Source organism: Petromyzon marinus, chromosome 16 (genome assembly GCF_048934315.1).
Source record: "Petromyzon marinus isolate PM22_M1 ecotype Great Lakes invasive population chromosome 16, UKy_Petmar_22M1.pri1.0, whole genome shotgun sequence".
In the NCBI taxonomy this organism is placed as follows: Eukaryota; Metazoa; Chordata; class Hyperoartia; order Petromyzontiformes; family Petromyzontidae; genus Petromyzon; species Petromyzon marinus.
In genome coordinates this window covers 15610090-15627664 of record NC_133682.1, presented here as the reverse complement: position 1 = coordinate 15627664, position 17575 = coordinate 15610090, and the positions used below count along the sequence as shown (strand labels likewise).

The 17575-nt window shown below is 45.5% G+C and overlaps 1 protein-coding gene across 7 annotated transcripts in view; it reads right to left on the bottom strand.

The window, feature by feature from the left end:
• Positions 1-17504, bottom strand: part of LOC116942790 (complement factor B-like) — a 103157-nt gene extending 85653 nt beyond the window's left edge. Inside the window, exons 1-7 of one of the 7 annotated variants that reach the window (XR_012941837.1) lie at positions 16922-17499; positions 16341-16522; positions 13418-13621; positions 11769-11954; positions 9005-9178; positions 6355-6432; positions 4881-4990 (exon numbers count right to left, since the gene is read on the bottom strand). Coding sequence is in view for 6 of the 7 variants with exons in the window: in XM_076067562.1 (XP_075923677.1) it covers positions 4881-4990; positions 6355-6432; positions 9005-9178; positions 11769-11954; positions 13418-13621; positions 16341-16522; positions 16922-16974 (987 nt within the window). In the remaining variant the exon portion in view is untranslated. The other 6 variants (XM_076067562.1, XM_032955049.2, XM_076067561.1 and 3 more) reach the window with 6 other exon arrangements.
• Between the last annotated feature and the right edge of the window lie 71 nt (positions 17505-17575).

The following is a 17575-nucleotide window of genomic DNA, read 5'->3' as shown; positions in this document are numbered from 1 at the left end:
TGTCCCGGTGGCCGGTGGCATGGCCTTTGCTGGATCAGTCGGTCGCGTCCATCATGTACGCATTCTTACACGGCTATGTTTTAGATAAGGGAGCCCCGGAACGTCTCCTTACAGACCAAGGCCGAAATTTTTATTCCATATTATTAAAGGTGTGTGACTCCCTGGGTACTAAAAAGATCCGGACGTCGCCCTACCATCCCCAGACTGACGAGATGGTCGAGCGCTTGCACAGGATGCTTATGTCCATGCTGCGTCAACAGGTCGAGGCACAGTTCAATTGGGATTTGCACGTTCTGGGTGTTCTCGTCGCGTACAGAAGGCCCCTCACGCCTCAACGGGGTTCTCCCCCTTTTTTCTCATGTATGGGAGGGAATGTGATCCCCCCATGAAGGCTCAGTAAAACATGGACCCGGGCAAAAAGGTCGCTGTGACCATGCAGCTTACAATCAGGCGGCTGACGGACACACGGGAGGCGTCTTAGGGAAATTCGGCCCAACAGCAAGCTGCCAATTAAAAGCTTGCGGGACTTAGTGGATCCGAAAACCCATGAAACCCTGGGGACAAGGTGTGGCTGCATTGCCCCCAGGTGCCCATGGACACATCTGCTAAATTGCATAAGCCATGGCAGGGCCCGGTTGAGGTGATTGAGGTCAGGAGGCTGCAGTACGTGCAAATTCAGTTCGGTCGCAGGTGTTGGTATGTGCACCCATCATGGTTGAAACCTTATTTTCTACCTTGTGATGTCACTTCATCCCAACTTCCTGAGGGCCGGGTGTCTAATGTGACCGATGGGCCCGGATGTATGTTTGCAGAGGGTGCGCCTCAGCAGGACTCCGTTAGTTTGCCTACAGGATCCTAGCACCTGACACCCACGGAACCACCAGCGGCACCGTCCACAGATGGACCAGGGATGACAGAACAGCCACCATCCGCTTCTTCTTCCCCTTCATCTTCTTCCCGGGAGGGGCCGCGCCAATTAGGCTATTTACATATCGTCCCGGGAGTCCCCAGGAAACCCATTCTTATCCCGCCCGGGGGCCCGGCGACGAGGACCCGTTCCAAAACTGTTCGGTTCAGATAGCCCGCCCCCTTTCTGTTGTTCTATCTATTCCCAGACGCGAGCCGGGCTGTGGATGTCGGTTGATCGGAGGTCTTTCCCGATATTCGCGGGCTGCGGCACGCCGACAGTCGTCAGGTATTGTTGTACCCCTGGGGGCTGGGTTTATTGCTCTGTGTTCGCGATTGTTAATTGTCCCGGTTGTCAGCGTTCTTGTTGTTCCGCTACGTGGGAATGGAGGCAGTTATTGTTGTTGTTGTTCCACTACACGGGGTATGGGACGGCTAATTATATTTTTTTACAGAGAGGAGTGATTTAGTGACATGAAATGGGTCACTACATAGCATAGTGTGGGTTTCTGGCAAAGAAGGGGATCTGCAGTTGCATCAGCCCTGTCTGTCAGCAGGTAACATAAGCCAGAGAGGGATGTCAGGCAAAGGTGATAGGGGGGGCACTTGAGGTAAGCCCGGGAACCCACGAGTAGGGTCTAGAAGGGGGCGTGGCTGGGGCGGAGCGAGGCCACGCTGGGAGGATAAAAGGGGACCCCGAGCGAAGGCTCGGGGCTGTGGCTAGGAATGGAATTACGTCATGCTGCTGGAGTCTTTAACACCATCTTTACCTTCTCGGCGTTGTCAGTTAGGCAGTCTGTTAGCTGTCCTTACTGAAAGTGTAATTACCCTTTGTACTGTGTAGAGGCGATAATAAATAGAGTGCCTCCTACTCCTAGTTTCTCTTGAGTGCATCACTTCACGTATATGAAATTCTAATTTGTAAAGATGAGAATGGATGATAATAATAATATAAAGCAAGTAGAAAGTAGTATGTGGATACAATGAACTGTGTAGACGGCCAGAGAAAAGAAGTTAAGACTCGGGTACAGCTATGGAGGAGGAGTCATCTCCCAGGAAGTGGCAGTTTTTGGAGAGATTCTACAAAAGGCCAAGGTTTCTGAGAGCACATAAACAAGAGTAAAGTAAATGAGAGGAGTCAGGTAATTAGGGTTGAATCCATGGAGAATATGGAAAATGTGAGGGCAGTAACACTGAAGTTTATCTGGGGCTGGATTAAGAGCCCTGGGAGGAATCTGAGAATCGAGGTGATATGATCTCATATATAGGTCCTGGTTGAGGGGTTTGCCAGCACCATTTTTGAACATTCATATGAGAATAAGATTTAGAGGAGAGATGCAGTCATTAGTGTTCAACGTGATGAATGCTTGAATGTCTCATTCAATCATTCATAAACATCTGACATTTGGTCAAAGCAGACGTTTATCTCAGAGTGCTTGGAGCTCTTGGAGTGAAACGTCACCGTGTGTCGATTTTGATTTCAGTCATGGAACGTCTCAAGCCACCGGTGAGGAGCAGCTTTGTCGGTCAAAATGTGATCAACGCGTTGGCAACGTGTGGACAATATATTTGTGTCAACGCGACGATCTCATTGGGTGGTAGAGGGTTGACAACAAGAATTCTGGCATGCAAATACCACAATGTGGCCGAACCCAAACACAAATGGGAATCTCATTGTGTTGACTACAAAAAACACACGTTCAACTCTGTATAGAAACTCCTGCACTCTGTCTACAACCACCCCGCTATTCAGGGAGAGCAGAGGGGAGTGTTTGATAAGGAAAAGTGCTCAGGCATTTATTTTGTTTTAGTGTGGCTGATAGTCAGGCCCCATATCTTCATGCGAAGCTCCAAGTTCAGCAGCATGCTCTCTTATGTCCTCAAAACGAGCAGCAGCATGAACTCAGGTTATGAGCGTACACCAGATGAATGACAGCCGTCACAAACACGTGCATACAAAATCAGACAAATTACACGTCCCCCACAATAATCACGCCAGTTCTGAAAGTAAACACAGATATATTATTGGTTCTTTCGGGAAAGTCACATAGATAGAAAACAAAAATGTAAATTAAAAAGAAAAAACCCACGACGTTTCGATCGCAACACAAGCGGTCTTCTGCAGGTGGAGAGAAAAGAGGGGGCACGCTTCCAAATGCAGCTGCTTATAAGGGCTCCAGAGTGAGTGGGCGGGGGAAAGGGCTGCGCGAGCAGACAACGGGGGGTGGGGGGGAAGAAATTAGGATAAAAGGGCTGCGAGAGAGACAGGGTGAGAGAGATGAGGTGGGGCAGAGATGGGGGGGAGGGTTAGAGATGAGAGGAGGGAGGAATTGCACCTCGGTACACCCATCAGAAAATTGGAGGGGGGGGGGAAGAATGGGACAGAGACAAGGTGAGAGAGAGGGGGTGGAGCAGAGATAGAGCGGGGAGGGGTAGAGATGGGAGGGGGGAATAGCACCTCGCTACGCCCATCCACACTGCTGACGGTAGAGGTTGACAAGGAAACACAAATTCAAATCATGACCCAAAGTGGTTGATGAGATCTTTCCAATGATTGCGGCGTTTAAAACCATCGTCTTGGTTGAAATTTTGTTTGTGTCTGTATATATGGATGGCTTTGTGAACGAATCTTTGTTGATAGCCAGTCGGCTTGCAAAGTACCATCGTTTTAGAGAAATAAATTTACTGTGAGCCAGCCGAAGCGGTCATGTTATCTACATGTTCCCAATCAGATGTAGACATTTTTTTGTGTCAATGTTACGTGTAAATTCAAGAGTGCCTTGTCTGCATGATCCAGTTCAGTGCGGAGCAGTCTAATTTATTCAAAGATCAGGGCCAAACTAGCTCTAAAGAAAATTCGTTTGGCATTGGAAGATGTGACAGCAGCAGAGGTGTGAATGAAGTCGGTATTACCTTAGAGTCACGGCATCTCCAAATAACCATAAAATATCTTATGGTTATGTGGAAACCCTCCCCGTAGAGGCAGTTAAATTTAGACTTAAAACTTTCGTGACTGCAGGAATTCATATTATTGGTTCTTTCGGTGAAGTCACATCTGATTGGAAACATCTAAGGTAATACCGACTTCATTCACCCCTCTGCTGCTGTCACATCTTCCAATGCCAAACGAATTTTGTTTAGAGCTAGCTTGGCCCTGATCTTTGAATAAATTAAACTGCTCCGCGCTGAACTGGATCATGTAGACAAGGCACTCTTGAATTTATACGTAACATTGACACAAAAAATGTCTACATCTGATTGGGAACATGTAGATAATATGACCGCTTCGGCTGGCTCACAGTAAAGTGATTTCTCTAAAACGATGGTACTTTGCAAGCCGACTGGCTATCAACAAAGATTCGTTCACGAAGCCATCCATACATACAGACACAAACAAAATTTCAACCAAGACAATGGTTTTAAACTCAGCAATCATTGGAAAGATGTCATCAACCACTTTGGGTCATGATTTGAACTTGTGTTTCCTTGTCAACCTCTACCGTCAGCAGTGTGGATGGGCATAGCGAAGTGTAATCCCCCACCTCCCATCTCTACCCCTCCCCGCTTTATCTCTGCTCCACCCCCTCTCTCTCCCCCTGTCTCTGCCCCATTCTTCCCCCCCCCCCTCTCATTTTCTGATGGGTGTACCGAGGTGCAATTCCTCCCTCCTCCCATCTCTACCCCTCCCCCCCATCTCTGCCCCACCTCCTCTCTCTCCCCCTGTCTCTCTCGCAACTTTTTTATCCCAATTTCTTCCCCCTCCCACCCCCCGTTGTCTGCTCGCGCAGCCCGTTCCCCCGCCCACTCACTCTGAAGCCCTTATAAGCATCTGCATTTGGATGCTTGCCCCCTCTTTTCTCTCCACGTGGGTTTTTAATTTTCATTTTGATTTGTTTTCTATGTGACTTTACCGAAAGAACCAAAAACATGAATTCCTGCAGTCACGAAAGTTAAGTAAAAACAAAGTTCGATACCTTTAGAATTAGATTCATCAGGAAACCCACGCCAAGTTGAAAATTGTCTTTTCCCACACTTTGAGATGCATCAATCAGGAGATAAACATTCAGTTTCTCTTCAGTGTTACCTGAAAAATAAGCAATAATTTGTACATAAAGCTTTGAGATGGCATGAAGAGTATAACAAGATAAGTAACAGGAGCTATTCACAGTAACATCATGTTTTATAAACTTTAGATTGAAAAGATAAAGATATGATTTATATCGGTTCAGTTTTCAGTTATGGTTTGCTAAATATTGGATTAATCCAATTTTATGGTTCTAGTTTTTGTTAAATTCAACTCCCTGGTTATAAAACGTAATCACAACCCCTCCTCAATATTGTAATCATGAGCCTTAACTGTACTGATCTACAGTACCGACTGATATTATCATTTCCTACATAAAAATAACAACTATTTGGATGGAAGATATAATCTAATTTCCCGAGATATTAGCATGTGTATTACGTAACTCTATTCTGAAAGCAGCTCTCAAAATCTTTTAATTCAGAAGGTGGGAAGGCATGTGATAAATGCGAATACATCCCTATTCAACTTTGACTAGTGTTTATCCAGACCAGCATACACTACACAACCTCCATGTCCACCATAATTTAGAGAGGTCTTCATTCACCAGTGGATTCACAAAAGTCTCTATACATGTGCTGCGCCGTAATAAGGCACTGTGGGCAGCTGACCTGCCACCACGCTCACGGTCGGACAGGGGTGGGGGCTCAGGGGGAGGGGTATCCCCCCCCCCCACCACTTCCTAAGACCCCTTAAGATAAGAGCCTCTCCCCCACCCTGTGACCGGAGGTTGACACCCCAGAGCCCCCAGGGGTGGGGGCTGAGGGGGAGGGGGACCCCCCCCACCACTTCCTAAGACCCCTTAAGATAAGACCTTCCAGAAGGTTCTGGGGGGGGGGGTTCATGAGGGGAGAAGTGAACCCGACCTGGGGATAAAAGGGCAGCCCTCGGTACAATCGGGGCAGTACTCGCCAACTCAAGCTCGAAGACATCTGAAGATCTGAAGACTGGACCAGCGACCCGGGGACCCTCAACCGTGGCTCTCGTAAAGTCGGTTGTAGCGGAGCTGAGGTCGCTCGGACCCCCTGGGACCCTCCCCGAGGCTCTCGCTAAGCCGGGGTTAAAGCAGTCCAGGGCAAGTCCCATACCCTGGGTGGGTCGGTCGGTCCAGCCTTCCCCTAGCCGCCGTCGCAAGGGACCGGCGTGTGCGTAGCACGGAGTGGTTACACTACGCTAGAAGACGAGGCTGTCTCTCCCTTAGGCTATCGGGTGAATGGGGCCATAACCCTTCGTGTTACTGTAGTGTTTAACAAAGTAGTGTTAACAGAGTTTAAGAGTTGTTACAATAAACGCATTGCCTCCAGCCGGCGTCTCCGTGTGGTTAGTTACAGTACACAACACATGTTTATACTCAGGAACAGTACCTTGGCGATGAAGTAGTGAAAGCATGGTATTGTTCAGAGCTTCCTCAATATCCTCTGCAGTATCAAAGCTGTATCTGCCTGCAAACAGACTTAAATTAATCCCACTTCACCATCACTACAGATGGACAAGACCACCATGAGAGTAATAAGATAGCAGTGGCTACAAGGGCTATATTCTGTAAATCGTAAGGACATAATTCACATCTCATATTTATATGAATTTTTTCCAAAATATTCCCCTAGCAGTTGCATTTTCTGATTTTCTTTGCAGACACATGGCCCAACCTTGCCAGACAATTGACACATTGGTGAAAGTTTCCCAAGATTTGCCGATCCTACTATCGCTAGCAAAGGGGACAGAGCCAGGGTCGTTCAGGCAGAAAAGTGGAGATAAGGGTGTGCTGGCAAAAGATGCCCATTCTCGCCCTGTCATCTTGAGAAGAAAGCAGTGAGAAAATATTCTCTGGAACTTGGCCTTCAGGAAACGTTGAGGTTTACAGGAAGTCTTAAATAGTCTTAACTATTGTGGAGGAAGCAGGTGTGGTTGGGTGGTGGGGATGTCGAATTAAGGGCTCCGTGAAGTACAATACGTCATTGATGATTTAAGATATTTTATTGCATACCAGGTGTTATAGTGCCTCACTGAAGTGTTTGAGCTTCTGTATTGTGTGGAACATTTTCAGGGAGACTAATAGCTAGCCAAATGTTTAATCAAACTTGTTCTAAGGAGTAAGATTGTGAACGTGATATTGCGCAGCCAGATAGTTGTTGGCTGTCTCGGCCGGCGCCATCGGTGTTACACGATCAGGGTTGTATTAAGGCTCGGCTAGACGATTAGGGAGAGAGCGAGGGTGAACCTGTGAACCTGTGGTGTTAATAAAGAAGATGCTTCTGAAAAACCTTGTCTTCCACTCCGCTGACACACACATTTATAAAAATGATTTGTGTAAATTTCAGTAAACAATGAATGTACACTACTGCACTGTAACACAACACTTTTGGCCTATCCATTTATAGCACTATGAAACAGTTTTATAAGATATAGCATTAAGAATAGTAAATATTTCATAAGTATAACTAAATCCCATTTTTTTGCCATTTTAATGAAAACTTGGGTTTCTATCTCGTGTTCAGGAACGTGTTTGTGTCGTAAACGAGACTGCCTGTAGTACTCTTTCAGTTTCATTACCATACAATTCGAGCAATTTCGTAATTTTCCAGCAATCTTGGCATTTTACAGATATTTTGGAGTTTTACGGTAATCTTCAAATTTTACATGCTTGGACAAATAAAAACGGCCAGCTTCTACACTTCAAACCAGTGGCATTTACAGTGGTTGTGATTTCAAATGAAATTTTCAGCTTAACAATCTCAATATTCAGTTCAGTTTTATGCTCTAAACTGTATTAGATACAATTGTAATCAGTTAACCTGAATCGGTGGTTGTCATTTACAGCTACTCTTAGCCACTCCTTCAAATGCCCAAACACAAGAATAAAAGCACAGAGGCACAAACAAAAACCATGGCACGGGCGAATGAAACTGAAGGAGAACGTGAAGCAAGGCTGCATATAGCTTGGCAATGTGGTAACGTTTAAGTATTGAGAGCCAATCTGAACGCCGAATCTGGTTGGAACAAATACGTCGATGGAAAAATGATGGGCAGACAAAAGCAGATCATGTGAGCAATTCATCTGCTGAACGTCGATCGATCCGATTGCAACAAATGCGTTGTTTCATGTGTAGTGGTCTAGCGCTCGTTGCTGGCGGAAAAGGGGAACTGCGGGGTACGGCAGTACTCACGTCAGCAGGCCACGATATATACGAGGGGGGGCATCTAGGGGAAAGGTCACAGAAGAGGTCCATCCGGAAGCCCCGGGAACCCGCGAGGAGATTCTAGAAGGGGGGCGTGGCCGGGGCGGAGCAAGGCCACACTGGGAGTATAAGAGGGGGCCCTGAGTGGGACCTCGGGGCTATTGCTGGAAGTGGGATCCCCGTCGTGCTGTTCAAGATCATCATCGTCACCATCTCATTGTCGTCACCATTTCCTCGTCGTCGTCTCCATCTTCACCATCCCAGGGTGCTGTTAGTCAGACAGCCTACTAACTGTTCTGACTAAATAGTGCCGCCGACAATAAACTGTCTTAATAATAATAGTGTGCATCCACGAAGGGTGTGTATTATCCCGATGGTGCTTGTTTAATAAAAGAAGTGCCTCCAGTTATTACTACCTCCGATCTGAGTCACTACACATGCAACATTTTCCAAGGAATGAAACAGAACTGCAGAGTCAAGCTCGGTTCGAAAAAGATTGTCAAGCCACAGCGAGTCAACATTGTCATGAAACGGAAGAGCAGAGTCATGGTCAGTTGGAGGAAGTGTACCAATCCATGAAACGACGAAGAAATACAAGCAATGACAAATGGCCACAAACATTAAAAAACCCAGAGAGCTCAAGCAACTTTGAATGCTGCAAGAGCCAATTATATTATTGCTTAGCCTTCATACATTACAATTTAAGACCGAAGGCCCCAAAGCCCTCCACAGGACTTATGAGAGGAGGGCCCGTGGGACTCGAAATATTCGAGTACTTCCAAAAGATCAAATGCTTATCAATGATACGCATGATTTTATAGTTCTGTGCACTTACTTTCACATGATGGTTCTTTCCCAGACCACTGGTGGTTTGACAGACATACCCTTTTCAAAGTTCCTGAAGGAATGAGATTTGCCGGACATGTGTAGGTCACCACACCCTCTAAGTTGTAATCTTTACCAGACTTTCGTGATCCAAAAGGAATACCTGGGTTATGACAAAATGCCTCTGAAAAAATATTTAAAAAAATACAGTCATCGTAAATTAATGTTCCATTACATCAGAGCTCTAAATTGTCACAAATTAGCACGAGACTCACACATTCGGAAAATTTTTCACTGCCTAATGCTGAAGCAGATGTCACACATTTACAGGATTATAACATTGCTTGAAAGTACCTTTAAAATATTCAAATTCCGCATGTTTTCAGTGCTATACCAGTGTGGTGCCACGACCGCGGAGCAACTCCGCAAGCGCCGCAATTCCCTCCCAGGCCCCGCACTAAACACACACCCACATGCAGCGCATCCACGTAGTGTCCTGGCGGGGGATTGCCTGGCACATTGGTTTTAATACAAAGGGCCCCTAGAGGGAGAGTCCTATGGTTTCACCGGTGCTAGGAGATTGGCCGACCCTCATCGGACAGGTTACATCGCGGTGCCCCTAAATTGGCTTAAAATTGTATGGGCGCAGAAATAAAGGTTCCCTGGGCCAACCGCAATGAGGTACAACTTGAAGGGGAGAAAGGAGGACGGAACATTTAGCAAGGACACAAGAGACAAAGGGACAATGGGTGGTCACCGCAGCCCGCCGGCTGCAGCCGCCACGCAGCACTCGAAAAGGGATGGAGGGTGGCATATTAAGTAGGCAGATGCGCGGCAGCCCTTCCAGACAAAGGGGCAATGGGGGGTCGCCGCCGCCCACCATGCCGCAGCAGCCGCCGCCACGCAGTACTCGGGGGGGGGGGGACGGAGAGCGGCATATGGGGGGCGAGGGGAAGCAGTAACCGCAGGTAAGCACACACTTGGGCACGCGATACAATGGTACACCGGGCATTTGAAGTTAAGAGAATAAAAAGAGCAGCCCGGGACGATTTCAGTCAGATGTCTTCAACCTCCGGGCCGTTAAGACCCACTCCCTGCCATCCTGTCTCCTCGAGCCACTCGCAGCTTCCGTGTGATGCCAGCGAGTGCTGCCACGAGCCATTGAGAGGTAATGTTTTCACCTGTCCTTCTCCCTCCGACTCTCACAATGTCCGTGCGATGCCGTGAGTCCAGCTTTGAGGTACGTAGTAGGACGCCTGAGTGATTGGGTTCATAGGCAGAGTCAGGCTAAGCCTTTCTTGAGAAATTTTCCCCCTCCAGGTAGTTTGTATTTGTCCAGTTAATAAACTTCAGTTCAGAGTATCGGTGCAGTGTGATTTCTGTGTGTGGGTAGAACCTCGGCGTGGTGTCTGCGATTTGTGTGTGGTGCGACTGAGCGGGGAGATGGTGTGCGCGAGAGAGCGAGCGTAGGGCTGCAGCGTCGGGGTGGTGTCGGTAATTTGACTGTGTGTGTGAGGCACGCGCGTGTATTAAAACATAGACGGCCGCCAACGTGCAAATGTCCGAGCAGCCGAGCCGCGCGAGTATTAGGGCAGGGGCGGGGTGCGGTAAACCCGCTCGCTAACGCTCGTGCGTGTTAACGCAGCAACAATAGCATTAACGGCGAGGCGCACGTGCAAATTTTCGCAGCCCTTTAGCGCTATCCTTGGTGTGCAGCGGAATAGGGCTTAACCACTCGGAGGTAAGCGCGCATATTAATACCGCCGTTTTATTTAGTGCTCGCCTTGGTGTGCAGCGGATTAGGGCTTAACCACCCGGAGGTACGCGCGCATATAAATACCGCCGTTTTCTTTAGCGCTAGCCTGTGTAAAACAAGCACCTGCAGGGGCGCGCGCGTGCACACAGGGGAGGGGTAGACCTAGGTAAACTTAAAACTGCTCAGCGACGCTCGCGCATGTTTACACACGCGTGTGCGAAATACACGCCTGCAGGGGCGCGCGTGTGCACGCCACCGCGTTCGCTTTTGTGGTGGTGTACGTGCGCTTGCGCAAGATAAGCCAGCCAATTAGCTTTGTCCCTCAGAGAGGGCGCTGGCGCGGGGGGGGGGCAGTCACCCGATAGGCGGGAGCCCGGCGAGAGGCGGCCGAAGAGGAGGAGGGGGGAGTGGAGGGAGTGGACGTTGCGCCCCACCCGCTCACAGGGAGCGGGGATGCGGGCATCGGCCTCCACACCAGTAACCCCATATCAGCACTGCCAACACACGTACCGAGTCCGTGGCACTGAAGTGACCACTCCCCAACAGCTGGCATCTCACGCCAGTACAACCTCAAGTCCCCATTTGCCACTGTCACATACTGTCTCAGGAGTGGAGTGATTCATCCTCCATTACATTTTTAAAAAGCCAACACATTTTTGACATTATTTATTAAAACGTTTGAAATAATGATCTAGAAATCTATTTTTTTTCTCTAAAATTGGCTCAAACATACGAAGCATAAAATAACATAAATCAACAGTTTCAGTCTACCTAATGGTAACCGTTAGTATTATATGCACGCTATTTCCATGGCACACTATTTTTTCCAACACAGGTGAATACATTTACAATATCTTGGACAAGATAAATAGATCCAATACTACGAATTCCAAACATCATGTGAAAGACATTCAATACATAAGGAAACGTTTTGTAATTCAAACTGAAATTATTTACCATAACTTGCAATGTACCTTTTGACTTCGCAGCCACATGATTATTGTGTTAGCATACGTACCATCATCATCGCATATTGGCAGTGAACCATTCCATTTCCCGTTCGACTGACAGGATAGAAACGAGGAGCCATATACTCTGAACCCGCTGTAGCAGGAGAACTGTATTTTATCTCCAACCTTGTAGACTGACTTTCTGGGGTAGAATTCACCGTTTTCAAACTCCAGAGGTTGCACACACGTCATAGCTGTGTGAGATAAGAGATCGTTTTATAATATACTAAGTCAATTCTTAGTTTTTTAAAGACAATTTCAGAAAATTGCGTGCTGTCTTGTGTCCATTTGACATTTTAAAAAGTTAATCCATGTCAATATGTCATTTGTCATTGGTGTGGTGTGGTGTGTATCTCAACATGTTCTGGACATCCTGTATATGGTCCTGAGTTTCCCTAGCTCGTTATGACTTGGCTTGTGAGGATATTGAGGCAATTCTAGATTTAAAGCTTTCGTGACTGCTAGGATCCATACTCTTTGGTTCTATTGGGTAAAGTCACGTAGGTGAAAATAAAATAACAAAAAATCACGACGTTTCGGCCACAACACAAGCGGCCTTCATCAGGTGAAGGGACGAGACTGTCTGGAGGACAGCGCGTGGCTTCTTCCACTCCAGCGATGTAGATGCAGAGCAACAACTACAACTTCACATGCAGGTGGTCAAGCCAGATAACCGTGTCAGGAGCAGCAGAGTGTATCGCTGTGATGTCTCCATCGTATTTGTGGATTTGGCATTGTGTCATTGTATGTTGTATGGTCTGTTCTGGACGACCACAGTCACACACTGCAGAGTTTAAATTTTCCATTTGTGAATTAGGTTTCTACATCTGCCATGGTTTGTATTGATGCGATTTAGGGTGGACAATGAGCTTCGTGGAAGATCAAACCCAGGGATCTTGTGCGTTGAGTCTTTCACAAGGTGTTTGCGACTTATTGTAAACTCCATTCAGCTCTACAAGTATCATCGTGGTTGACTCGCATCATCCATTGATAACCAAGGATGGAGCTGTTAGTTGAGAGGAGGCTATGCAGATAAGTAGTTTACAAAGTGGCTATGTCTCCTAAAATTGTGAAAATTTACTAAAAAAATAAACGTAATACATTTTTAATTCAAATGTATATTATTTCTGCATTGTAATAAAACACATGTTATTATTCAGCTTGTAGAGGAATGATTATGTAACCGTTAACCAGTAGCCCGTTTCAGAATCGATCAACAATTCTGAAATAGCCGGTAATCGTTTACAATGTAAAATTCAGACACAAACATCACTGTCAGTATTGTAACAGATATGACTTAAAACGCTTCGCACCTCCGATTAGAACGGTTGGCTATGTACGATGCGAAAGAAGTTCAACATACGTACATTCTTTAATTTCGAACGTTTATGAGCTGCGAGAAAATAAAAAGGAGGTCATTCCATGGTGGAACGGTACGAGGGAAGAAGCAGAAAGACAATTGCGGTATTACCACAGGGCTGTAGCTCAGTGGCTATTCATAATGCAGGTTAACTGACCACACAGTGCATTATGATTGACTGTCACAAACATGATATGGCCATTCAGGTGTGAAAATGGCTCGCATTAATTATTTGTGGCCTATATGTTTGTTTGTGACATGCTACTTTCACTATATCCCGTGTGAGTCAATACTTACGGTTACAACTTGCTAATATTGAATGTTCTCGAGAGTCACTGAGTAGTGGTGTCCAGCTGCCATCCCTCTGACACACTCTCCATGCGACGGGATACGGATATGCCCCATCAGGGCAGACATAATGCAGTATGCTTCCTGGAATCGGGTTACGAGGAAGAATGACATCTCCCCCTTTGATCTTTATATCCAAGTTGCATAACTGTGCTGAAACACAACACATTGATAACTGCTTATACATCACGAGTGCAAACAAACCTCATTATATGCTAAAGAGTGAGGGCCGCGATTATAAGAGATTGTGCCTTTTGATCAATAAAACAACAGAGGCTACACACTGTATCTCACAACATAGCATTAAGGTTGAAGAAGATGTTAAAGAGACAATTTATGAGAGAAAGCAGTGTGTCTCAAATACATTAGCCAAGCATCATTTTCCACTTACAGGAGACTTCAATGCACAAGTACTCACTAAACATGGAACACTGGGCCAATGTCAGTCCAAAGGATCCAACTCCAACCATACGTTCGTTCAAACATTGACATGTTTACTGGGTAAGCACCAGTTATAATAAATGGGGACATAAGTGAGGTAAGCATGTAACATATCAAGATAATTAAGGCATTTGCCATAACATGACTATAACATATTCTTTGGGTCTTTCGGTAAAGCCATATAGATAGAAAAAAATACAAATAATACAAATAATCACAATATCATGACGTTTTGATCGCAATACAAGCAATCATCATCAGGTGAGAGCACAGCTAATTGTGGCTGTGTTAGTGACTAACTCAGACAGTCGAAAATAACTGCTAACATAGGTAGCTAGGAAGGGAACCACACAGCCAATTATGACCTAAACTGGTTAATAACGTCCTTCAAATTATTGCTCAGTTTATACCCATCTTCTCGGTTGAAATTGTGTCTGTGTTTATATATCTGCATGGCTTCATGGACGAATCTTTGCTGAAAGCCAGTGGGTTTGCAGAGTACCTTCGTCTTGGCAAAATAAATGTCGTGTGTGCCTACAGCGTTAAAATAATGATCAGTCACGGCTGAGGTATTGGTCCTACCGTGTTTCAGATCTGCCTTATGTTCACGAACCCGTTCCGAGACATGTCGCTTAGTTTCCCCAATGTAACTGCTGCTGCAGACACAGCTTAGTTGTAGACACCAGGGTATTGCATGTCAAGATTCGTCCAGGAAGCCATCCAGATATATAAACACAGACACAATAAAAAACCGAGAATATGGGTACAAACTAAGCAATCATTGGAAGGACGTTATTAACCAGTTTAGGTGATAACTGGCTGCGTTATTCCCTTCCTACCTATGTTAGCAGTTATTTTCGACTCTCTGAGTTACATTCACTAATACAGCCACCGTTAGCTGTGTTAGTAAATGGCAGCTTGCCATCTTTTTCCACCTTCATGTGGTGATGTTCCTTTCCGAGCTCTCTCTAGCTTACATTTACAAGCAATTTTTTACATTGACATGCTAATCTCTCACAATACAATGGCCACCCCCACGGCGGCTTACCATCCTTTTCCACTTCCATGTGGCGATGTTCCTTTCCGAGCTCTCTGGCTTATATTTACAAGCATTTTTTTTACATTGACATGCTAATCTCTCACAATACAATGGCCACCCCCACAGCTTCGTTGATCAAGATTTCTCCGATCTTACATTTACATGCAAATTTCATCTCCAGCCCTGCCCTCTGACCCATGCGCTAACCCCATCTCAAACCTTTATACAGTAACTCCCTGCCTTAGCAGCGCTCCCGCCATATATTTTTTCCTGCTTCAGCAGCTCTCACCTGATATCTACGTGGCTCTACCGAAATACCCAAAGAATATTAATCCTGCAGTCACAAAAGCTTTAAGTCAACGGTGACTATAACAGTCTCATACATGTTCACGTTATGATTGGCAGGTTCTGATAAAAGTTTGTATAATTGTCGAATTGATATCAGCCAACTTGTTTGTGTAAATACTGAATGTAAAATCATCATTGGCGTGGTTATGACGAATGTAATAAAATAAGCAGGCCATTTGTCTCCTTCCCTTATGTCTCACCACATAAAATACATCAAAACATTTTAAACACATTCCATCAGCACTTTGATGATAAAACAGTGATTGTTGAACTGGTCCAGACTCTGCTTGGATTAAAATATTGTTGCTGAAAATGTACTCCCAGAAGACCGTGTGACTAACGAGATGTGTAAAAACGTAGGTTTTACACGGGGCAGATAAGGAAAGGAGGGAGGCACATTGTCTGAATATTTAGTTTGTGAAACTCTTGAAGATTGAGGATATATTTCTGCAGCGTGTCCACTATTTATACATTTCTCCTTTTATTTTAATATCGCAAAGATAATCGAGATCGGAGTCTATTAATGTAGACAGAATTTGAGTATCAATCTTCACAAATAGGTGTAAGTCGACGAAGATAGCTAAAGTAAAATATTCCAATGTCTTTAAAACATTGTTGTGGTACAATTATGGTCATGACCCTATATGCCTGCATGCTTTGAGTTTAAGATACATTTGCCACTAAATGTGAAAGAAGTTGCTGTGCATGTTATTGTGTTTAGTTTGTTGTCCTTCAACATACATATATTCAACACTTCCGATATAATCTACCAATCGTATTAGTCTGTGGAAATTGAAATTGACAACTGCTCCAAATTTTCATGTATTTACGCCAATTTAAAATCAATAGGTACTGTCTAATTTCATGTTTAAATACATATTTGGTGACATTCATCGCGGTGAATCACTAAGTCACATCGCTTTAAGACACAGCGCATACCAATGACTATTACATTAAAAAAATATACCAATGACACACTGTGCACGAATACAGTCATCGCTTACATGATAACATTAATTATGAATTTTTAAATGCATTGCTTACCGACACCAAGATGCAGATTCAACAAAAGAATGACATTTGTACAAAACAAATGTTTGAGTGCGGCCCTGCGTTCTCCCATGGTGTTTGTGAAGCAATGCTGGACTGGTTGTGCTGCTCCAATATTGACTCCTCCAATGAGCAAATAAACCCGGTTAGTGCAACGCCTCCTGTCCTTGAGAACCCTGCCAGGGCATTGTTTGGATGATTTTAACGTTAATAAGTACGTGACATTACTGACATTTATAGTTGGTTAGAAACAAATCTTACAGAGATTAACGCTGTGTGGAAATATAACGAGTTAAGTGACAACTTATATCCAATTACACGAGACGATTGAATATCGCGGGGGTTATGTTCCTGGAAAGTGCCACGAAAACCAAAACCGCGATATTCAATACTTAATGCTTACCTAAATAATGGGGTTAGGTACGTGGCAGCCAAAAATAGACATCACGATTGAAATAAGATATGCGCTGTATCCCAAATAAACAAAAAGCAAAGTAATTGAAATAAACATGTAACAACTCTATACAAAAAACATTCCTCGACAATGAAGAGTAATGTGTAGTGGTAGACTTCACTCGGACAACTTTGTTGTTTTCTCCGACACCACTTTGTTTACAACTCGCCGCATTATGTCGATAACTCCACAGTTCTCTGATTGCCACGGCTCGCTCGCCGCGCTCTGCCCGTCTCCGCTTCCCCCCCCCCCGTCTTTCTCTGTCTCCCTCCGTCGCTCGCTGTCTGTCCCTCTCTCCGTCTCTCGCTGTCTCCGTCCCTCTCCGTCTCTCTACGTCTCACTCTGGTTATCTCTCCCCGTCTCTCTCTGTCACTCGCTGTCTCTGGCTCTCTCTCTGTCACTCGCTGTCTCTGTCGCTCTCTCTCTCCGTCACTCGCTATCTCTCTCCGTCTCACTCGCCATCTCTGTCTCTCTCCATCTAACTCCGTCTATCTCCCCCTGTCTCTCTCTGTCTCCGCTTCCCCCTGTACTCTCTCTCCGTCTCTCCGTCTCTCCCCGCTTATCTCCCTGTCTCTCTCTGTCTCACTTGCCGTCCTTGTCTCTCTATGTCTTGCTCTATCTATCTCTCCCTGTCTCTCTTTTTTTACGATCAGAGGAAACAAGAAGCTCGGTGTAGTCGGCACTTTGCTCCGTTCATCATTTCGTTTTTTTTATGCTTTCCTTAATGTACCCCCCCCCCCCCCCCCCCCTTTTAAATGACTCTCTCTGTGTCTCC